The sequence below is a fragment of the Uranotaenia lowii genome, chromosome 3, assembly GCF_029784155.1.
Source record: "Uranotaenia lowii strain MFRU-FL chromosome 3, ASM2978415v1, whole genome shotgun sequence".
NCBI lineage: Eukaryota > Metazoa > Arthropoda > Insecta > Diptera > Culicidae > Uranotaenia > Uranotaenia lowii.
The window spans coordinates 5,885,306-5,911,074 of NC_073693.1; the positions used below are offsets into that span (position 1 = coordinate 5,885,306).

Genomic DNA, 25,769 nt, shown 5'->3' on the forward strand with positions numbered 1-25,769 from the left:
GACAAAAATGACAAAAATGACAAAAATGACAAAAATGACAAAAATGACAAAAATGACAAAAATGACAAAAATGACAAAAATGACAAAAATGACAAAAATGACAAAAATGACAAAAATGACAAAAATGACAAAAATGACAAAAATGACAAAAATGACAAAAATGACAAAAATGACAAAAATGACAAAAATGACAAAAATGACAAAAATGACAAAAATGACAAAAATGACAAAAATGACAAAAATGACAAAAATGACAAAAATGACAAAAATGACAAAAATGACAAAAATGACAAAAATGACAAAAATGACAAAAATGACAAAAATGACAAAAATGACAAAAATGACAAAAATGACAAAAATGACAAAAATGACAAAAATGACAAAAATGACAAAAATGACAAAAATGACAAAAATGACAAAAATGACAAAAATGACAAAAATGACAAAAATGACAAAAATGACAAAATTGACAAAATTGACAAAAATGACAAAAATGACAAAAATGACAAAAATGACAAAAATGACAAAAATGACAAAAATGACAAAAATGACAAAAATGACAAAAATGACAAAAATGACAAAAATGACAAAAATGACAAAAATGACAAAAATGACAAAAATGACAAAAATGGCAAAAATGGCAAAAATGACAAAAATGATAAAAATGACAAAAATGACAAAAATGACCAAAATGACCAAAATGACAAAAATGGCAAAAATGACAAAAATGACAAAAATGACAAACATGGCTAAAATGACTAAACTACACAAAAAAGTCGATGAAAAAAGATGCAATGAAACAAAATCGCCTTTGAGTGCACTAACATAAAATGGCAAAACTGACTGTTTAGAAAGCTATCCTTGTGCTCAACGTACATTTGATGATCGATGTTTTATTTTGAAGAATTATTCTAACATCAATACAGATATTTTTTCATATTAATATTAATGAAATAATATTAATGAAATATTCGTTTTCTGCTTTTTTTGTGCAATGAATTTTACGTTCATTGAATTTTAAAATACAAAAAATTTAATATATATACTTTTAAGCTTTCCTGACATTTACCGGTTCCTTTTTTTTCGTGATGTCGAGAAGATCATCCTTGGACCTGCATAAGGTAAAGTAACTACCGCAAACCGAAAACGATACCTAAATGGGTCCTCGTGAAATTTACCAAATCAATCGCTTGGAAGGCAAATGCAAATTGAAAACGCCAGCGATTGCAACCTGCTCAGTTACCTTCCACGGCGTGGGTTGGAAATTCACCACCGGGAATATGCTGCATATGCTAACCGTGTAGTGCTACAGTCAGTTCACACAAAACAGCATGAGAAGTGCATTCATTAAGGGTAAACCCATCAATGGGTACTTCTGCATTGGTTTGGTTCAGTTCAGTCGGATGTAGGTACATATCTGCTTCCCCAATTATGTATAGGTACTTATACATTTAGCTGCAAGGATGCGCTTACATATTCCCACCATATTGCAGATTTAATTAGAATTGAGATTATCCTGCAGAACAATTTCAACTTTACCATTCATTTTCAAATGCTATCATAATAAATCTGCCGTTCAACCCCGAACAATATTCTTCGGATCCATTTAGGAAATTATATTTTTCAGGTTCATTGAATTTTACATTTGAACCGGCCATCAATTCCAATAGAATTGCTTCCATAACCACAAATCTAATCATCGTCTCTCGGTCGTCGTCGTTCGTCCGAGAGTTTGGAGAAAAAAAGGGGTAATGGAGTAAATGGCTCCATTTTGACCCCCACCTTCGCCAGGGTGGCCATTGCTATTGATGCATAGAGTCAGAGGGGATGCAATAAAAAAGTCGGTTCATTGAACACTAACCGAATCGTCTCACTCTCTCTAAAGCCTAAAGGCCCGCAATCTGGCTACGTTCGAAGCTAGCAAAACAAGATTAATGCTTCGAAATTGAAATGAAAGAGGCATAAAAATACCGTCCATAAATTTACCGGGATGCGATGACACCATTACGCACTTTCGAACTTTTTTTTTACCCTTAGCTAAAACGACTCAAGCGAAACTCTGTGCGTACTCAGTATCTTGATACAAAAATAGAATCTGATAATGGAATCACTTACGATTTGGAAATAAATTTTCAATGCAAAAAGCTTGCAGACAAAGCCCCAAAGGATTACACCGCTTTAACCAGAAATATCGAACTTTGAAAGACGTTGTTTATTATAAAAATCAAATGAAGAATCAATTTGAAGGTTGAGTATTTACAACTTCAATGCAATAATAGTTTATTGTAAGTCTAATTTTTGTTACTATTTTTGAATTGCGTGAAAAAATAAACCATTTCTATTTCCTACTAGCTGACCTGGTAAACTTCGTTTTACATTAAACTTAATAAATCGTTATAATTGTTAAACTTAATTTACACTAGACTGGCCCTTAAAAAAAAAATCTTTAAATTCCACGGCACCCCCTAGATCGGTGCCTTCAGGTGTAAATTACTTTTTCAATGTTTCGGGTCATTTGGCAGAAGCACGAGCTAGCGCAAAGGACTTGAAATTTGTATGGAGATTTTCGGCAAAATGTATGAAAAATCGACATACTTTCATTCTTTGTGTTCTAAAATATGTTTCCAGTATGCTAGAAAGCACAGAATTTCAAGAATTGTAGTTCAAACAATGACAAACAAGTTTGTAGAAGATAGTGCGGTTATTAACCCACACACCGTTCACGATGAAATGCGAAAAAAAAAATCACACATTCAATTGCAAATAACTCATCACAGTCAACTCGTATCGCACCAAAACCTTCTACAAACTTTGTTTGTCATTGTTTGAACTTCAATTCCTGAAATTTCTGAGCTTTTTTGTTTTTTAGAACACAAAGAGTAAGAGTATGTCGATTTTTCATACATTTTGCCGAAAATCTCAATACAAACTTCAAGTCCTTTGCGCCAGCTCGTTCTTCTGCCAAATGACCTGCAACTTTCAGAAAGTCATTTTTACCCCTAAATGCACCAATCTAGGGGTTGAAAAGAAATGTTGTAAAAATCATCCCATACAAATTTGGGCCAGTCTAATCTACACGTCCTTAATTGCTTTGTGGTCGTGAATAAATTTTTATGAAAATCGTCTTGTAACTGTTCGAGCCATGTCTAATTTAAAGTTTCGGATCCCTTCTTCAATTTAAAGTGAACATATTGAAACTATTATACAAACCATCCTTGACACGAGAAACCCTCGGATAACAAATTCCATTTCATTCCGATCGTCCGTTTATACGTGAAAACGCCTATGTTGTTGACTTAAATCCGCATCATATGCTTTTTTTATTTATCAAGATGATAAAAGTTGAAAATAAAAATTACTTACATAACTAAACAAACACTCGCTAATTGCATCGATGGGGAACTTGAAGTTCATAACAAAAATATGCTCATACGCTTATGATCTTAGTTTTGTCATGCTCTTTCACGTGGAAAACTAATTTTTCATGAAACATAGAAAAGTAACACAAACGCAAAAAATTTGCAAATCACATTTTGGGCCACATTTTGTAGGTATCTAGGGTATCTTGGGCCAACTACATTTTTATGTTTTTATACACATTCAGAATTTAAAATACGTTCTCCCTATCTATAAAGTTTTCGTATGTCGAATGAAGAGTTATGAAAAATATTTTGTCCATTTTATAAAAGAAATTTTGCCAAAACGCTCGCGAGCCAGGTTTAAGAATATCTTCGATTATACACAACTCTCCTTTTTCTCCCATCATCCAAAATTGCTTCAAAATTACGAAATGAATTTTGAAATTACAGTCTTGGGTCAACTCATAAACTTTGCATGTTGTTTGGTCAATTTGGATTTGGTGGCATACGATTCCCCACAATTTTTCAAAATCCAAAAAATATTGCTTTTTTGAAAACAGTCAGAACTTTGGGGAATTAACTTTTTTTTAATTTTAAAAAATTGTCTAATGGTACGTTAGAAATGTAGAAAACCATACCATTTTTTATTTTCGTTCTACCTTTTTTAATGAAAAAGTTATGGAACATAGAAAAAAAGTGGCCCATGATTCCCCACTCTCTCATTCTAAATTTACAATTATAAGAGAAATCACCGTGCGTTTGGTAATTGAATTTATTTTTTGGCTTCAACGGTATGAACATTAGGGGATTTTTTTTTATTATCTGACGGGTTTGCGCCGGGGGTCTTCAGATTTTCCCCAAAATTGAAAATTTGGTTCATTTTTGCGACTTAAAAACACATGTATTTTTTCAGATTTCTAACATTTTTATTTTTCGAGTTAGCTTCGGTTAGATTTTTTTGAAAATAAAAAATAACCATTTTTCAAAGCTACATAACTCTGTTGTTTCTCAACGGAAATTATAAAATAGCACATCAAAATGCATTAAAATTTTATCAGCTTTCCAAATAGAATAGTTGAAAAAAATTAAATAATGGCCTTCAACATGAAAAGTTGTAAATAAACTTTAAATGGCGTCTAAAAGTACCGTCTGCACCACCGAAAATTTTGCAAAAAATACCGTTGTATAGCTCGATTCATGATGCAACTTTCATCTGAAGACACCAAAGTGGGCCATTAACACCTTGAAGAGTTATGAAAGAAATAATGACAATAAATCTCTTTTTTTGCATCGAAAACAAACAATGGTCGAACAACTGCACTCACATATGGAGATAGCAAGCACTTCTAACAACATGAAAACAAAAGAACTTATCAAAGCTGGTAAAAAAACACTATTTTTTCGTCCTTTTCAGACTGCCCTTACTCGCATAACAGTCCCATATGAATTTTCGTCATTTTAGGTCACTATAAGGCTTCAACATAAAAGACTAAAAAAAAGAGGTTTTGTTCTAGAAATTTCGAAAAAAAATCAATTCGTGGCTGTCCTATATGAAATATACCTGAATAACAGCCTCATATGTGAAATACCACAGATTTGGTTACTTTTCAATGTTTCTTTCGGCGAAATAGTCTTTGGTTTATTGCTTTGAATCATTCAAACACCTTTTTAACTCACTTGATGTCGAATGATGCACACTAGTTTTCGAAGGCAGGTCTGACTTTCTTAGGAATGACATCCTGAGCGAAAAACTATCGGATGCTATCAAAAATCGTAAAAAGATTCAACTTACAATGTAGAATTCATGATATTTTTTTGCAAAAGTATGTTTCTTTTTCTGACAATTGCATATAGAAGTTAAAAATGATCAAATTTAAGTCTTAGAAAGTAGCTTGGTGAGAAAAATATATTTTGTATGGGACGGTTATGCTAGTAGATTCGAAAAAGGTTTCAAATATGGTCGATTAACAGTCCCATAATGAATAAAAATGGTGCTCTCGACCTTACCAATAACCCAATTTCGAAAATTTCAGGCCTAACGATTTATTTTGATAACCTAGAAACGATTTTCGTTTATGCTGAAAGTGGTGGTCACAATTTAAAAATATATTCCAAAACAGAAAAAGCTGATTGTCTCGCTTGCTTTTTTTGTATATGGGACTGTTATGAAAGAAGGGGCGGTAGATTGTTGCAGCTTAACTGGCTTCATGTTATATCCAAAAATCTATTAACGTATTTGTTTATACCCAGTTTTGCACCAGGTCACAACAAGTTATGCGCATTTAACTGTCATTTTTAGAAGTTTATGCGCTGAATTTTGCATCTCTAATTTCCCAGATTTTAAGGACGGTGGAACACTGAAGATTCGTGAGTGAGCGATCGAGGTAGCAAAACACTGACGACGAATTATGTTCGTTCTAGTATGGTAAACCTCAAAACTGGGCGAATGTAGAAAACGAATACGGTAAAAATATCATATTTTCATCATTTTACAGCCTGGGCTGGCCATACTGAGCTCTTTGATTATTTCTACAACATTTGTGCCACTTTCTCATACTTTTTTGATCAATGGGAAAGGAATTTGGTGTTCAGTGCTTAGCTCCCAATATAAAAACTATGTAAATCACGTCTATATTTCATTTTTTTAATTACATTTTTGTGATCCCAAACACAGGGACTGAACCTTCTACTATTGGCATTGATTATGCTTCACAATGATCTTTGATCGAAAAATTTATAAGCTATATAGCAGGCATGTCAAACTGGGGGTTTGCGGGCCGCATGCGGCCCGCGGCCTTGGTCAATGCGGCCCGCGTAGCCCCGTCTTAAATTGTCACATAAAAAACACCACTGATTTTTATGTAAAATATTACTCCAAAAAAATAAAGTTGAATGTAACGTTTTCAACTTAATGCAAATGTTTTTCGATGTTCAAATTTCATATCAGAAAAACACGTGTAACATTGTTGCTCTGAACCACAGATTGAGGTGAGATTCCGCTTCCGTGTAAGATTGTGCGTAAACATTCTTAGCGTAAACAACATAAATATTTTCCAAGTATTTTGGTACTATTATTTTTGCTTTACCGAAGGAACAACAGACATATTGTGATATTTAAAAAAAAAACATTATTCATTGTAAAAAAGCAAGTAAAAAATTTTCCGTGATTAAATTTGTAGCTCTGAATAATTTTATTTCAGTGACCACTTGTCTAATGTTTAGTTAATTTCGCGGTAAGTTTGTTGATTGCACCGGAATTGAACAAAAACATATCCCACCGCTGGAGTCTTCTTATTGTCTCAAACCTATCCGAATACGTGAGTATAAACAGCATACATTTTTAATAACGTTAGTTAACAATATTTTTATTTCGTAAATTGAGAGTCATTTTTAATACCATACCGGTCACTGAATTGAAAAAAAAATGGGAAATTCTGATTATAGCAGTTTTTGAAATACTGTAAAATGAAAAAAAATAATTGTGTTTTAAAAAAAAAATATCTTCAGCTACTGTTCATAAAATTATCATTTTCTATTATCTGACCAATAAACTGCTCTTCGCAGATATTTTTTTTAAATCTTTCCGGATTAAGAGATCGATTTTAAATTTAAAACTTGACGTCAATAAATAAAGTTAAGTTTTTTGTAAACAATTGCTATCACATCATATGAGGGCCTCAAAGCCAAAGGGGTATTAGTGCACAAAAGCTACTTTCGAGATAGCACGCTTCAAAGTTTCTTTGATGTGCGATTTTCCATAAACTTGTTGGGAAGTTGTAGTTCAAAAAAGTATGAAGATGAAATTATTAAAATCTGAAATAAGCACTGAAAAAAGATTTTAATACAACTAATTGTTTAGAATGATTTTCTCAAAAATGATCATTTTTGCACTTACACCCCTTTGGCTCCAAGAGCCTCAAATATACGCCAATATGTCAGAGCTTTTTTTTTTTTAATTTCTCAGAAAAATGGAAATTAATACAGATAAAGAATTAGTAACTACAGCACCATTTACTAGCAGAAGAAAAATTCAGGACGAAAAAAGAATATTTCAGGCAAAACGGGAGTTGAGTTATGTTTGCACATCGATATTCAACAAAATAATCTGCTTAATATGTAATTTCTGCATAAGTGTGCCAAAAGAGTACAATGTCAAAGGACACTACTCTAGCGACAAAAAAACTTATGATGCTTACACCGGAAATTTGTTGCCGGAATTCTTGCTATGTATGTTTGCAAGTACCTATCTATGTGAGCAGTTTTTTCCATAATGAAAGCTACAAAAACTCCTCATTGTTCGAGATTATCTGATACAAATTTATCATCAATAATAAAAGTGTCAGTGACAAATAAACTTCAACTTGATATTAATGAACTAGTATCTCAGAAAACATGTCAAGCATCAGTACAATAGATATAATGCATTATAATATAAGAATATTAAACATTAAAAGCTTTAATAAAAATTTAACGCAAAATTTCATTCCAAGTTTACTTTTAACTATATTCCTTTGTATTGTATATAATCTTCGCGAAACTAATATGTTATGTTTTCTAGCTGATTTTGGCTGCGGCCCTCTACGTCGTAGAAAATTTTTAATGCGGCCCGCACACCTAAACGAGTTTGACATGCCTGCTATATAGTATATGACCAGGTTGTAAAAGCAACATTCCCATTATTAGTTATATCACTTAAACAATACGCTACTCAGAATTTTGGTTAAAATTTAAAGTCAGTTTTGCTGCAAACACTCTACAAAGCACGAAAAAGTAGTGTTTTGTACCTGCTTTGGTGAGTTCTTTTGTTTCCATACTGTTAGAAGTGCTTGCTATCTCCATATGTGAGTGCAGTTGTTCGACCATTGTTTGTTTTCGATGCAAAAAAAGAGATTTATTGTCATTATTTCTTTCATAACTCTTCAAGGTGTAAATGGCCCACTTTGGTGTCTTCAGATGAAAGTTGCATCATGAATCGAGCTACACAACGGTATTTTTTGCAAAATATTCGGTGGTGCAGACGGTACTTTTAGACGCCATTTAAAGTTTAATTACAACTTTTCATGTTGAAGGCCATTATTTAATTTTTTTCAACTATTCTATTTGGAAAGCTGATAAAATTTTAATGCATTTGGATGTGCTATTTTATAATTTCCGTTGAGAAACAACAGAGTTATGTAGCTTTGAAAAATGGTTATTTTTTATTTACAAAAAAATCTAACCGAAGCTAACTCAAAAAATAAAAATGTTAGAAATCTGAAAAAATACATGTGTTTTTAAGTCGCAAAAATGAACCAAATTTTCAATTTTGGGGAAAATCTGAAGACCCCCGGCGCAAATTGTCAGATAATAAAAAAAAATCCCCATTATGCACTTCTATATGCGGTGTGAAAACTGCACTTCTGTATTATATACCATTTCCATCACCCACGCTTGCATGCTTAAATTCTATGAAATATCAATGCTGGTTCGCATAGAATCAGGGCCAAAAATTTCGTCAGCTTTTTAACAGAATTTTCAAAACGGCACGATTCACATCATGATGATTATTTACGTAAATTTCCGACAAAATGGGCCAAAATTTGAAGAAAATAGTTTAATTCAGTTAATTACCCTTTAAACTACCAGGTAACTCTAAGAGGTACTACACAACTTTCAGAAGTGGAAAAAACAAGGAAAAATGTTGTGGTAGATCTGATGTTTCTTGTTTATTTCAAAAGTCAAAAATAGCTTCAAAATATAAGGAATTTCTTGTTAATTGTCGTAAAATCAAACCAAAACCTTTACGTGCGTAAAAATCATAAAAAAATTAAAGTTGATACGTTAATACCGAATTTTTAACTTACACAGGTTTTTGGTTTTGGTCACAGGTTGTAATTACACAGGTCCAACAAAAGCTTTTTTTTTAGTATATAATAAGATTTTCAGAGCAATTTTGACCAATTTGGCAGCTCTGAATCGAAATATGCTATCCGTTTGCTCTGACAGGGTTAATTTTTCAAATTGTCAAAACTAGAATGCTTATTCCCTGACCATTTTAGCGTTCTCGGGATTTGAGAAATCTGAGAACCCTTTTCCCTAGAAAAAATGAAAAAGGAAATTTCAACCCTCTGCAATAGCATACGAAACCAAATCTATGGTATTTTGATACGTTTTACCCTAATTCGGCATTTTGAACATTTATTAAATTTTTTCATCTTTAAAGAAATGAATATATTTAATTTATTTTTCGTTTTTTAACTTAATATTCTTAAAGGTAATAAAAGGTATTTCCACTGACAAGCATTTTTTTAGCTTGTTTCCTAATTCATGCTGTAAACGGTTATAACAATAAAGGTTTAATTACAAGCTCTTTATTTAAAAAAAAAAGTGCAATAAAAACATCAGTGTAGAAAGATAAATCAGAATCTAAAAGACTGCCTGCTTCTTGTTGCAAAAAATAGACAAAATTAAGAAAGGTTTTTCACTAACGATAGGTTTGATAGGCTTTAGGTAATCCATCAAATGTCTCAAATTCTAAGGCCCGTTTGTTTCAAATGGTATCATTTGTTTTGCCGATGATCTTTCCCGAATAGAAAATTCTAATCGATGAGTATTGCAAAACGATTTGTAGTGTTTTTTTTGTTGGAATTCTTTGTCATTTTTCGAACAAACCAAATCTTTGATTTTAATCAATGTATTATTCATCTAGAACCAAAGCCCAAATTTATTATAAACAGCTTTTGTTCTACGGAAAACTTTAAAGATAAGAATTTTTATTGACAATTGTTCCAAAACTTGCATAACTACAGGTGCTAAGGTTTTTGACTTTCAGTACTTTTTAAGGCGTTTTTGAGATATTTACGATGCAAGACAAAAAAAAATTTGCACAGTTTCCTTCAAAATCCATCATCACATCGCCAGCTGGCAAAACCGTTGATTATTCAAAAAAATTATTTGTGTGAGTTGTGGAAAAATTTGCAAACAATGTTAAAAATGTCCACAAAGCTCAAATCATGCGTTGGAGTGAAGCACATGACCAGCAACAACGGTTAAAGGTCATCAGAGAAGTCAAGGTCCCAAAATTTTTAAAAACTTAAGTGTAGATCGCTGTAAGGTTTAGCAAATTTTTCTCATATAAGCTATAAGTTTTGCCTAGCTATGAGTAATTGAAACCTTACCTCAAACAACAAATTTTTGCTAGTTCCGGAGCTCGTAAGCTGTACCGAGTCAATAGTCAATGAGAATGATGCTTCTGAACTTGTGAATAGCCCTATTTTAATCAAATTCCAGGGGTTGAATCATACACCATTTTTGCTCGTGGCAAGGTCACTGGCAGTTTATAGTATATATTTGCTGATTGTTTTGTAAAAAATACAATGATTTGCCAAGACTCTGCTCTTGTGGAAAAAGCAACAATTTAAAAAAAAAAAACCTTGTGTTTTTGCTGCTTTTAAATGCTTACAAGTTCAATCTCATGATGGTTTTGCTTCGATTTTGTTGATAGAAATATTTCTCACAAAAAAAAGATATTTTATTCGAATATTTTCTTGATTACCTTTATTTTCTTCAGTATTTCGATCAAACGAATGGGTTTTTAGATACACGCATTAGTAACTGTCCCATTTTTAAATGACTTTCACAACCCCGCTTTCAAACGGGGTTAGGTTTCATCTTTTCTTCATAACTTAGGTTTTTTAACTCTCAAAATCAATCCAAAATGTTGGTAGCTCTTTGACCTAACTACTCATCATTTTTTAGATAAAAAAAAACATATTGACTAAGGATTTCTGAGGCTATCAAATCGATGATTTATTGAAAAATAGGTCTATTCATTTTTTTGTTTTTAAGCCCTCTTATCTGTTACTTTTGACAATTGCTAGTCAAACAGTTTTCAGTAACAAGTATTGATAGATTAACATATTTCTAATCACTTAGCGAAATAATATTGTAAACCAACTATTAGATGATTATGTTGATATACCCCTCCTTAATGCGGGGTTGGGCACTAAAGGGTTAACCATTTTTTGGAAAACAAATTTTTAAACTTAACCATATATCAAGGCAAAAAAAATCTTTTTTCTTGCTGAATCTGACCCTTTTTTTTAAATAAGAATCGTGTAATTTTTTAGAAGGGAGACTGGAGATACATGCCTATTAATTTTTATTTTTGTTATACATGGATGAACTGTATAAGGTTCGAAAGGTTTGAAAGAACAAGAAATAGTCGCTATGGCCCAAAAAAGGCTATAGTGGCAAAGAAAAAAAAATCCGGATTGAAGGAGTTGTATTACATTGTGAAAATTTGGTACTGTATATGTGACTTTTTATCTTCCTTTTCAGCAGCAGGTTTAGCTCTATTTTTCGGGTTCAAGAATTACCGAGTTATTTTCATTCCCGACACTTCTGGACACTCTAGGCAAAAGCCATTCAAAACATGGTTTCTAACAAAACTGAAAAATATATCTAACTTTTAAAAGTTGAAGGGTTTAAATTAAGAAGCATTTTTTTTTACAAAATTGCTTAAAAATTTACTTCTGCGAAAAGGTTACAGATGTTTTTTTTTTTTTGTTTGACGTTTGATAGAATATTAGAGTATCAGGATAGGATAGGTATATCACCAAAACTAAAAGTGATAGACAAAATCTGACGAAATATTAGGATTGAGAATTCTTCCAATATTTATGTTTAAAACATAGGCACTAAAAATAAACATATTTTATGTTTTGTGTAAATTTTGTTTGACAAAAATTTGTTGAGTTAAGATTCTTGAATAATTTTCTTAAGGAGGCTTCTCAAGTTTGTGGGCTAGGTCAATAACCTATACACTTAGAATATGACATTACAAATAAAGTGTCTTCCGAACTGTAATTCGATTGAAAATAACCTATATTTTAATATTCAGTCCCAGAGCAAATTACATGGACCTCGCCTGAAAGCTTGCAATCCAGTACAGGAAAATCAAACCAACAACCGGCGTTTTAATGCAGCACCAAGCAATGTGCATCATTTCAGCGGCCCTTAAAAATGCAACATCAAAGCTGTATCATTACCGGAGGATGATGCTTCCTTGTTTCAATCCCAATCCTATTGCTAGATTGGTACAAAAACACCGGAACACTTCATGCAAAATTGTAGATATCTCCACCTTTTTTCTTTTATATTTATTCCACTGCTGCACTGGGAGGCACCATTAATATCGTTAAAAATTTGTTTCCCTCATTATACCACGTTCATGATAGAAGGCACCTTACCAAGTGATCTCTTACTCACCGAGTATTTCTTCGATTTTTTTTTTCTTCCACCAGGCGGTAGCAACATGCGCGGAGATCAGAAATGGCCACCGGAGGAGTACAAAAAGCAATCCGAGGTGGAGAACGAAGAACGCCTGAAGCTCGCCCAGCAGCCCGCGTTCCGCCCACGCAAAGTTCAGAAAGTAAGTATCTAACCAGCAACTATCCAGCCCTTTGTGAACGTCAATGATGATAATAATGTGACTGAAAGATGCTGTTAAATAGAGGTGTTCAAACAATACCGACGAAACCGATGCGTTGTTGTAGATTGTGGTACCTACTTGACGTTGATTGTGATATTTGTTTGGGTTACTCTACTACGTTTTCTTCGTGCATGAATCGAAAGTTATCAAATGTCTCAACCAACATACTTTTGATGGGTACCTGATTCTTGAAGGTGTAATTTATTATCTTTTTATCAAGCACTTTATCAATTTTAGCTATTTTCATGTCTTGCATATAAAACTTAATATGAATTAATGAACAATTTCAACTTTTATTAGTAATCGATATTATTCAAGTTTAGATTGATTTCAAAGATACTAGGATAGATATTGACTATCTATCATCCACGTTATAAAATTATGTTTTACAGTTTAGATACATTATTGTTGTCTGGCACAACATTATTGTTGTTGTCTGTTGTCTACCAGACATCAACAATTAAAAAAAATCCTCTTCCGAAAATTTAACAGCAAAAAGCTTTGATTCATTATGCTTGGTAGTTATTCATATGTGATAATTGTCTGATAAATGAGCACACGCGTTGTTTTTTCTTCCCATCAAAAGCGGATGAGATTAATCTGCGTACCTGCGTATGTATATTCAGCTGCTGTTTCCGGTTCCAATTTCCACATGATGCTGTCTCTAATTAATTATCTTTCCGTTAATTAGAATCGAACTTCTGATGTGAATTGCCACGACTTGAATTCAGAAGATGCTTAAGTAAATTTCTGCTACCGTTGGACGAGGGACTTTTCCACCCATTATCCGAATTTGAAGTTTCCTACAAACAATGTTTCAGAAAATAACCATTTTCAAATAAACTTAACTTTGCTTACTTAAAGTGAGGTTTGGCAATTAAATCAAGAAATACTCGACCAACTTTTTCGTGTTGACACATTATTAAAAATAATATTGAAAAACAAATTAAAGTTCTCATAGCTATTTTATTCCAATTACTTACATATTTAAAGTTGTTTTGAAAATAAAATGAACAAATAAGAATGTTCTACTGCATAAAGAGTTCCTGTTTTTAAACTACATATAATATAAAGATAACTTCGCCGCCGCCCGTGGCGTAGATGATAGCCTTCAAGTCTTCTAAGCCAGGGGGTATGAGATCAAATCCCGATCACGGCATACATAGTACACTTTCGGTGGGTTGGTGGCTTTAGCATTTGTAAGATGATAGCCATCATATCCTCGAAAAAAATGTTCGATTAGAGTTAAGAAAAAAAAAAAGGAATCTCTTCGAGGAAACATCATGTTCCATTGAGATCCTGTATGTGTTTGTGTTCGTTTTAAAAAAAAACTTTCACCAGTATTTGGATGAACTTTTCTTCACAGGTTTATATATCCAAAGTCGAAAGAAAAAATTAGGATTATTCAGTTGAAATCCTATGAAAATGTTACCTTATCGTTTAAGATTAGGTTGAAGTTGTTTGAGAGCATGATAATTCGCGAATAACACAAACATGTTAGAACAACATTAATCAATACAAAAACAAAAGAGCAAAAGAGATTGTGTTTAGACTATCATGTTCCGTACAACGAAAACTTTTCAAAATATTTAGTGAGAAATGCTTTATGACATGAGTTCTTATTCTAACTTTATTTTTTTTTAATTTAAATGTTGGTTCCAGAATTTTTACCTAGCTTATACGATTTAAATCAGAATCCCAATCCATATTTTGGATCTCGGTTTTGACTACTTAGACTATAAACTTATAAATGGAGAATGAGCATACTTGATCCCTGGGGATCAATCCCTGTTCCAGAAAAATGTGCCAAATAGAACAAAACAACAAAAACAAGAAAATTGCGCCTTAAAGTATGCAATGAAACTAGGGAAACAGTCAAATTTTTAGAATTTTCTTCATGTGATACTTACAAACTATGAAATGAGAACGAATATGGCAAAAAATAGTCAACGAACCTTTTATCTCTGGATTTTGCTGGATTTTTGTCTAGGGTCAGGGCACCCTGAATTAAGAATGAAGTCTCCATAAGCTTAAAAAAAGTCACATTTTATTTTTCGTCTCACAAAAATGCTTCTAGTTCATCTACGGGCTCATGTATTATTCTAACTTTTGGAGCTTATAACCTCAAAATTACACGCTGTCAGAAAATGCAAAAAAGGCAAGTTACTTAATTTCCCCAATAATATTTAATGAAAATCAAGTATCTCCATTCTCCCCAACTGTTCTGAATATTCTTTTCGCCTTATCTTCTTCTATCCATTTATTATTTTTTTAATCTTGAAATTTTCTTACTAATAAAACATTATAATCACCGATGGAGCAGTTAAAATAGTCGGGGTAAGACCGGGCAATTTGGCAAGCTCATCTTAGCATCATCATAACACTTGGGTTCAGTTAAGCGTTCTTTGAGTACGTTCTAGCAATGTTTATATTCTTCTATTGAAGAAAATATTCTTTAAGGAGTTCCTAGTAGGCCTTGCTCCGGTACGAACGCGTTTTTATGTCTTCTCGTTTGCTCTGTAATTTGTTATGTTTTGTTTTATAATAATACAACTCCTAACAGTTTGAGAAACAAGTGAAAGTGAAATTTGCAAGAAAACGAAAAATTTTATTATCGTGCCCATCGGAACACGAACACGGATATTCTAGTGATTTGTGGAAGAAAAGTTAAACATGCAACAAACATAGATACCACAACGTAAAATTAGGGAGACCACTGCAAACGGATCCCCCCCTGTGAGCTTTACGATTTGTTTGCTATATTTTCGCTAAATATGTGGATTGTGTTCATATCCTATGGGGCAGCATTTCCACCGGTCAGTTTTGTGAGTATTTCTTATTCTTTCTGAAAAATACCAATGCATAGTATTGGTATTTATAAGGAAGAAAATACAGTGTAAAAACCAGATTGCCAAATTTAGATGAAAATTTTTTTAAACGCAACGCAAATATTGATAATTATAAGTTCGGTTTACACGACCGAGGGGTTTGGAAGATCTTTTTCGCATTTTTTTTCCAGCAGTTGTCTCATCGTAACAGCCATCGATTGCTTTGATCGTTTAAAATACGTCATCCAAGATTCAAAGTTATGTATTTGAATTTTTCTCTTAAAATTTTTTCAATGAGGCACAGAGTTGAATTTTACAGATGAGTTTCCAAAAACGATCTTATTCAGTTATCACAACCTTCATAACAAGTTAAAAATTATAAAAAAAAAAACAAAAATTCCATTCCAAACACAAAATTCATCCATAAAAAAATTAATATTCTCCTCATGAATCTCCTGATAAATATTCTTCAAAAGATGATAAGAAATATCCTTACTCTAAAAGGGTCGTTTTGAAAACACATTAAGGATCATTATCAGGAACAAGAATTAGGAAAACAAGTTAGAAAAGAAAATTTAAACACAGTTTTTACTGAACTATTAAACTTCTTATCACTGCCTCAAAGTTATAAATTAGGAGTTTCCTTAAGAAAAATCTAGGAGCACAACAGGTGTAAGAAAACTCGATCGCCCCATTCACCAAAATGGATCCTGATCTAAAACCTTTCCTCTACTAACACAACCATTTCCTTGGATATTCAAAAATAGATTCGCAGACGTATAGACAGTTTCTATAGTTGGAGATATTGACTTACCTTTGTTTCTGAATTTTCAAAATTAATCTTTGGGGTAGGGGAGAATGAGGATACTTGATCCCTGGGGATACTTGATTCCTTAGCTATATCTCGAAACTGGAATGTCTTACAAAGATCAAATGTTCTAGAAAAATGTGCAAAAATGAGCAGAATAACAATGTTTGTAGTTTAAATTTTTTTAACAAAATAATTGTTTGAGTAATTGAACTTTGTTTGGAAAATTTCACAAAATGTTACTTGAAGATCTTTTTTCATCACTTTAAAATGTTCCTTACTTGGGAAAATTATGAAAAAAATATTCGTTCCAATGTATCAATCGTTCGAGCGTAAAATGAACTTCATAATGCCATATTTCCAAAGCAATGGAAAACTCTCAACTTTTTTCAGAAAAAGTTTTCTAAAATGTTGATTATGGGTACAATTGATCCCCTAGAGTTGGGTACAATTGATCCCCCTTCCAAATGGCATATTCTTCTTCTGAATTGATCGTTATAATTGCTGATTACGAAATTACTAATATTTATCCAAAAACTAATATTTATCAAACAATTGTCTGAAGAAAAGAGCACAAATAATTTAATTTTCTCTTAATTATAAAAAATAGCGCCATTAAGTATGCAATGTTATTAACGTTGAGACAAAGTTATCAAATTTTCTTCTTATATCTGCTATAAATTGTGAATTGAGAACAAACATGACCAAAATAGTCAATTAACATTCTATCTTGGGGTTTTGTTTGATTTTTATGCAAGGATTAGGGCTTCCTGAATAAAAGACCAAGTATCCTTCAATAGGGGATCAAGTCTCCCCTAACTTCAGAAAAATCGCAATTTTTTTACTCCCACGAAAATGCTTCTAGTTCATCAACGGGTTCAAGTATCGTTCTAATTTTTGGAGCATAGAAACTGGAAGTTACAAGCTGTCAGAAAATGTCAAAGACGGCGAGTTGCTAAATTTTTCCAAAAAGATATGGTGAAAATAAGAAAAGGGGATCAAGTATCCCCACTCTCCCCTATAAAGTTCAATCATTTAAGGTGGATATGAGTAGCCAACTGAGCTAAGCTAAGCTGAGAAAATATTCTAAAAGTTGCTTCCAAATGATGATGGCTCATGATTTTTCTCCGGATTCCTAGCAAAATCCCTTGAATGTAATGCTTAAGGAAAAAGTCAAATTCCGGATAAAGTAGAACAGGACTACCGAACGAACAAATAACTATTTTCAATAAAACAATGAATTAATGGACGAGTTAACTTAAATTAACTTGCTAGATGATCTCAAACGGCTGTTTAAAAATATAAAAACTTTCTTTAAATTTTGGTTTTCAATTACTCAAAACACCAACATTTTCAACCGAAGTGTTCGCAGTTTATAAAGATGGAAGTTTTCTTGAAAATTAAATTTTCAAACACATTTTATTATTTATCATAAACTATTATAGCTGAAGAAACATATACATATGTATGGCAATGTTCACAAAGATAAAGTTTTTAAGAGTTTCCAAAATGTCCCGCTTTTTATCTGAAAGTATACCTACCTTAAACTAAAAATATATCACATCGCTTCTAGTTCATCTACGAGTTCATGTTTCATTCTAACTTTTGGAGCATATACAGTACCGTTCATAATTGTATAGAAATTGGAAGCACGCGCACTGTCACTTCGACTTTGAGCTTCCATAACTTTTTACTCTGATAATATATTTTTATCAATTTTTTTTGCGTTAGATAGATCACACTATTATATTACAAAATTTGAGCTTTCTGGGAGTTGTGTGGCCTGAGAAATAGTAATTCTACGAAAATCGGACTTCTTGGACTTTTTTCATTCAAATTGCAATATCTCTGAAACTACGCTACATTTTTTATTGAAATTTGGCACAGTGATTGTTGAAATATAAAGCTAGCATGTCTGAAGTTTTCGAAAAGTTCTATAAATGAGATCAAAAGTTATGCGAGGTGGAATATTTTAGGCATGAACTTAGAAATGCGATTTCTATAGAATTTTGGACGATTCATGAGAACAATATGTCTGGCAAAAGCAATGAAGAAAAGAAAAAATTGAAAAAATGATCCATTTGTGTTTAGAAATCAGAATCTCGCGATGTTGTTTTGATGTTTTGGTTGAAATAGATATACTTGTTGTTAAACAGAGAATATGATTTTCCTGTGGAAACATTCGTCCAAAATTCTATTCGCATTTCTATATAGATCCATGCCTGAAATATTGCACCTCGCGTAACTTTTGATCTCATCGATAGAACTTTTCAAAAACTTCAGACATGCTAGCTTTATATTTCAAAGATCACTCTGCAAAATTTCAATAAAAAATTTAACGTAGTTTCAGAGATATTGCAGTTTGAATTAAAAAAAAAAATCCGATTTTCGTAGAGTTAGGGGAGAGTGGGGATACTTGATCCCCTTTTCTTATTTTCACCATATCTTTTTGGAAAAATTTAGCAACTCGCCGTCTTTGACATTTTCTGACAGCTTGTAACATCAAGTTTCTATGCTCCAAAAATTAGAACGATACTTGAACCCGTTGATGAACTAGAAGCATTTTCGTGGGAGTAAAAAAATTGCAATTTTTCTGAAGTTAGGGGAGACTTGATCCCCTATTGAAGGAGGCTTGATATTTTATTCAGGAAGCCCTAATCCTTATATAAAAATCAAACAAAACCCCAAGATAGAATGTTAATTGACTATTTTGGTCATGCGTGTTCTCATTTCACAATTTATAGCAGACATAAGAAGAAAGTTCTATAACTTTGTCTCAACGCTAATAACATTGCATACTTAAAGGCGCTATTTTTTATAATTAAGAGAAAATTAATTATTTTTGCTCTTTTATTCAGACAATTGTTTGATAAATATTAGTTTTTGGATAATAAATATTAGTAATTTCGTAATCAGCAATCATAACGATCAATTCAGAAGAAGAATATGCCGTTTGGAAGGGGGATCAATTGTACCCAACTCTAGGGGATCAATTGTACCCATAATCATTATTTTAGAAAACTTTTTCTGAAAAAAGTTGAGAGATTTCCATTGCTTTGAAAATATGGCATTATAAAGTTCATTTTACGCTCGAACGATTGATACATTGGAACAAATATTTTTTTCATAATTTTCCCATGTAAGGAACATTTTAAAGTGATGAAAAAAGATCTTCAAGTTACATTTAGTGAAATTTTTCAAACAAAGTTCAATTACTCAAAGAATTATTTTGTTAAAATTTTTTAAACTACAAGCATTGTTATTTTGCTCATTTTGGCACATTTTACTAGAACATTTGATCTTTGTAAGACATTCCAGTTTCGAGATGTAGCTAAGGAATCAAGTATCCCCTGGGATCAAGTATCCTCATTCTCCCCTACTGTTTCTCAGGCCACACAACCTCCAGAAAGCTCAAATTTTGTGATATAATACTGTGATAGCTGATTTATCTAAAGCAAAAAATTTGATCAAAAAATATCATCAGAGTAAAAAGTTATGGAAGTTGAAAGTCGAAGTGACAGTATGCGTACTTCCAGTTTCTATACAATTATGAACGGTACTGTACATAACTTTGAAAATACAAGCTGTCTGGAAAAGCAAAAGACAATTTTCCTTAAAAGATTTAATGAAAATAAGATAAAGAGATCAATTTTCCCCATTCTCTCCCACTGTTCTGAATATTTTTTTCTTGTTAAGGTTTAGTTAAGTTTCTAGTTAAGTGCATCACGCTTGGCCATTAACAAACATGCTCAGCGTTTTGTATATTGTTAAACAGCACTCTCTGGAGCCACTCTCTGCCACTTATAGCCACAGATTGACCGTGGCCTAGAGTATAACGGACAAGTCTTCTAATCCAGCGGTCGTGAGATCGAATCTCGGTCACGGCATACCTCGTAAGTAATCTTTTTGTAGGCTGCTGGTTTCAGCATTTGTAGGATGCTATCAACCATATCCTGAAAAGATGTACGCCTTAGTGTAAAATAATTGGATGATCTCTTCAAAAAAACATGGTGTTGCGCTGAGATCCTAGATGAGTTTGTTTTGGCGTCACTCTCTGGAGCCACTTTTACAGGATATCTAATCTTGAAGAGTGAGTATTAGGGTGGCCCAAAATTGCCTTATGTCTGGAATTCGGGGGCTCAACCTCCAAATGGTTGCTTAAGGTGTAAGAAACAAACTATTATGTGGCGGCGACTCAGAAAAACGATATTTAGAGGTTGCACTGGGTCGATTTTTGAAAATTTTGTTCAGATTACAGCCTTTATATAAAAGATACAAAAATTCCATATTTTTTGCCATAGCTTTTTTTGCATGCTTTTTTCTTTTTTTTTATTTTGTCGATTGATTTTCATTTAAATCGTCCAGAAAGTGTACCTTTCACAAAAAAGCATGTTTCTACTAAATTCAGGAAAATATAATTTTATTAGCAGTAAACTGGACAGTAACGGTAAAAAAACTTTTAAAAACTAGTATTATTTTAAAATTAAGAAAGTGAACAATGATAGTCAAAAAATATTTAGAAAAAACTAACTTGTTAAAAAGTTCAAAACCAATGATTTTAAAGAAAGGTTCTGATTTTTTCGGTTTTCTGCAACAATCATCAACACATTTTGTTTTTCGTGGTCAGCGTTCGGATCAAATCCATTATATTTTCCTGCTATTCCTTGGGCTCATTCTGCTGGATCATTAATGACTGATAGAATCTGGCATTTAATTTTAGCAGCTTTGTAATCACTTCTCGACTCCCAAATTTTGGCTCTATTTCCTAAAAAACGGGATTCAAGTTGCAAAATTGAAAAAAAAAATGCAAAAAACTGCCGGTGACAAAATCTTCTAATGAGTTTTTGAATGAAAATCTTTTAAGTCTCATAGTATTTTCTACACTGCTCTTCTTCCGTACATTCTGGACCATTTTTTGCTTCAAAACGTCTCATCAAAAAAGCCAGACAGATGATGAGCTCTGAAAAAAACTTTAAATGTTTTTCGAATCTTTTCGATGTTTTCAGGCTTAACTCTGTATTATCGTGGATTTTGAGGTTGTTTATAAATTTAAGATCGTTCATCGGTACATTAGTAGCAAGAGGAGCTTGATACCACCCTTTAAAATAAACTCGTACTACAAACTGGACGAACTTTTCATGTTTGAAAATATCCACTTGAAATTATTCTCTAAACGAGTACATTTTCAGGCCGTAAATTGCTTTAGCCATCCACCTTGCGTGATGTGGAGCACCTGATCTTCTAAATTTTACTTCCTGTTCTTCATTTAGACAAACCAAAGTTAGTTGAAGAAGTTCTAGATAATCTTCACGAACGAATTTCTGAACTATCATTCTTAGATATCATGATATCAAAGAGGCTGTTCTGTTTTGTTGGTTGTTCTTTAAAAGAAAAAAAAATCATTTCAGCAGATATTAGAAATATTATAAATAATCACTGAATCTTTAAAATCAGTTTAAAAAAACCGGAGCGTTTTTCTAAAATTCGTTTTCATTTTTTAATTGAAAGCAATGAAAGCAAGATTTTGGGGAATTTTATAATGTTGAGCTTTAATCAAGTTATCCTTCATTTCCACAAGTCGTATTTCAACTTTAATTTCTAGTTTCTTGAAGAACACTTTTTATCCAGAACTTGTAAATATGAACACTGAGAATGTTTTTAGAACTCGATTGATTCCTTTATTTTTTTTCTTTTCATACATAAATTTCAAAATTCTTAAGCAAAGCTGAAATGTTCTACTGCAAAATTAAAATTAAAATATATATAAAAAAAAAGAAAATTCGTTGTCAAAATTTCGATCCAATAAATTTGTAAACGTTCATCTCTCCAGCACTTTTGAAATCTGATACAACATCGTTAAAAAAAACCCCATCACAAAAAGTGGTTCAACAATCACTGCAAATACGCTACAGATGGGCCACGAGAGTTGCAGTTTTATTATATTTTATTTTTTGTGTTGTTTTTTATTATTCCATCAGAACGCTCCACAGTTCTGATTTGTTTTTCTGGTTTATCTGCACCAACCACAGGGAATGGAAATGATATCCGCAAGCCCATTAGATGCAGGATGAAAATACACAGGGCGAAAAAAAATGTAAAACAAATAAACATTGCAGTTGACTTTGGTTGGATAAATTTTGGTGTTGAGAGCGGTTTTTTCTCTGGTATTTTGGTGCTATTATTCCAAACGATTGATCTTTCATAGGCCACCCGCCGGGCCCTAGGGCTAACTGGATGGCAGTAATACATTGATATGCTGGCAGTTGCAATGGATCAATTCAAGCGAATGAGGGCCCGAAAATATTCATTTGGTGGGTGGTTTTATCTTATTGATGTTTTGAGGTAAATTGATAAAGACAAGTGAAATTAATTTAAAATTTTGAATCAAATTGAAAATTTAAATGCCATTCAAAATGTTTGAAGAAATTAAACATCAATGGTTCTGAAAAATTCAATCTAATTAATTCAACTGTTGTAAGATTTTAAGTTATCAATCCAAAGGCAACAAAGTGCCACCAATTTTGAATGGTTTTCATCATCGAACAACGATGAGCAACATTGTCTGAAAGGAATCATCCACCCAATAAATTGCCCCGTCGCTTTCACTCCATCTGGACCCAAGACTCAAACACGCTCTGTAACGTGCGTATGTAATTGAATAATCTGAAACGTAATCCCAATTTACCAAGTAATCCCGAAATAATAATAACAATTATTAATATTATCGTAAACATTTCCATAATAACAATGAATCAACTGAACTGCTGCTCACTGACCGCCATCCGACGAAAATGGACCCTTACACCGACTGTGAATGAATATGCACTTCTATCGGAGCCTTTCAATCGCGGCGAGCTCTCTGGAGCCACGTCGAAATTTGACATATTCAGAAATTCATGGAAATTAAAAAAAATCATACATATTTTCAAGTATTGAAAATTTAATTTTATTTACAGTATGGAACATTATATTTGATATTGAAAAATTCTAAAAATCAAGACATTTATTATCATAAAATCTGATTTGATATTCGTCACGTCCTGTTATGATAGATATTGTTATTCCAACGATCTTCGTCCCCTCGTTTCTCCCTCCAAACTTGTATGTGCAGAATACATTTGATTATCGTTCGAAGCAACGCGAATCATTTTCACTTGAGATGCATGCCTGAGGTGAAAATTTGTGCGGATATTAAAGTGTGTGGATGAGATTGGATATAACTTTCCCCTAGGAACCACATACATATGCACGTTTTGAAGACTGGAATGACTGTCGTTAAGAGCGTCAAATTTTTCATACCAAATCAAATTAATTTAGAATTGGAGCCTATCCATTGTATAAATGATGCAGGGTGTAAATTCAAATTTTTCAAGACTCTGACTTTCCGGAAATAATTATTCGAATGTAAATTCATAGAAATTCAAAAATCATTTGAGAGTTATCTTGAAAATAAGCCAACAGTGCAGTAGCAAATTCATGTCGATTTGAGTCCCAGAGAGCAATGCAAAGTTATCTTGTTTGCGTTGTTCGGTCAGAATCGGATAACAGTAGCTGTAACGACCATTAATGCGTGTAAGTTCTTTACACGTTCATAATAATAATAACAGTTTTCCACCAGCAATAGTTTTCCCCCGAGTGGGTGGCTGACGGTGATGTTCTGTGAATGTTGAACTAGTATACCAGTTTGATAACCTCTTCGACCGTTTGGATGATTTGAACCGGATACAAACTTTGGCTTTCAGCAACTAGGATTTCAAATGTTTCGGCCCTCAACAAATGTGATTTGTGTTGCTAATTTCCTCTGCGATGTATGTGAACAATTTCCAATATTATAAAATTGGAAACAATTTGAGAAAACTTTCAACTGTATGTGGTTTGTTTGGCAGTGTTAACCCTTCATTTCATGATTTTTTATTTTTTCTCGAAAAAATTCTCAATAGTGCGCAATGATGAATACATGAAGGGAAAAATAAGGAAAAAATATTATTTTCACATAATTCGGTTATTTAGCAAAAATATTAATTGTTGCATATTTGCAACAACATGAAACGGTTACACCTTTTTTTCTTCACACTTGACAACTGGAAATAAATGCTCATTCCTAATTTCTTTTGCACTAATCATAGTTTTCGCACAGGAACTTCGCAAATCTAGATTTCTGGACACCGGAAAGTTAAGAATTTATCTGGGAGTAGTTATGTATGTTGGTTTTCCACCATGGGTGCACGGATTCACCGCAGTTTCTGCCTAAGTATGTGCTCTCATGCATTCTGGAACCGACCCCATGGCTTCGTATGTAGGTATATTTTGGAAGAACGAGTCAATCAGGTTACTTAGAGGTATTCCGGCATCCGTGCATATACCTGGCCAGCTGGCAGCTGGTTAAACATTCATATAATCAGTTATAAGAGGAAACACATCTTACCTGTCGGCTTCTTATGGGATTCGAACCCAAAAGTTGTCTCGCCGATACCGGGAATCGAACCCAGCCTGGCACATCGGAACCAGACTCGCACCAGCTTATCCACTAGACTACAAAGACTCTCGAGAAATTAGCTAGGAGTAGTTACCGATTACGATAATATACCACCTACTGAGGAAATTATTTCTTACGTTTGCTTGAAGGTGCTAAAAAAACGAACACACACATATAGGATCTCAGTGAAACTTCATGTTTCTTTGAAGAGATCTAATTTACTTAACTCTAAGGCGTACATCTTTCAAGGATTTTATGGCTAGCATCTTACCACCAGACCACGGAAAGAGCACTATATGTGTCGTGATCGGGATTCGATCTCATGGACTCTGGCTTAGATGGCTGGAACGCTATCCTCTAGGCCACGACCGGCGGCAAAATGGAAAGCTTCTTACCTATACAACTTTTCTGAACATAACCTTGAACAAATCAACACATATCAATTCCGAAAACGTATTTAAATTGGTTCTGATAAAGATTCTTAATCTTAAATCATACCATAACTATATGCCAGTTTTAATAAACAAACTTGATATTGAAGAGCAAAGTCTCAATTTAGTTTTGAAGGAATGATCCAATTACAAATTACATTAAACTATTAAATATCATTTGTTGGCAAAATTAAAAGAATAATAAAGATTTTTTCGGAATGAGCATTAGAATTTGGAACATGATTCTAAAATTAGAATTCAAACTTGAAATCAGTTTAAGAATAAAAAAAGAAATAAAAATAAAACTAAATTCGAGAACAAAAAGTTTCAATTTAAAATCAACTTCCAGAGCTTCCAGGAAAAGGTTAAATAGTATAAATAAAGAGCATTTTTCG

At 32.7% G+C, this 25,769-nt stretch overlaps 1 protein-coding gene across 1 annotated transcript in view; it reads left to right on the forward strand.

Annotated features, from left to right (window-relative positions):
• The window catches only part of LOC129750708 (uncharacterized), a 284,287-nt gene that overhangs the window by 245,304 nt on the left and 13,214 nt on the right, over positions 1 to 25,769 (forward strand). Inside the window, exon 9 of the mRNA XM_055745710.1 lies at positions 12,644 to 12,771. Coding sequence (XP_055601685.1) covers positions 12,644 to 12,771 — 128 coding nt within the window. The remainder of the gene's footprint in view (positions 1 to 12,643; positions 12,772 to 25,769) is intronic.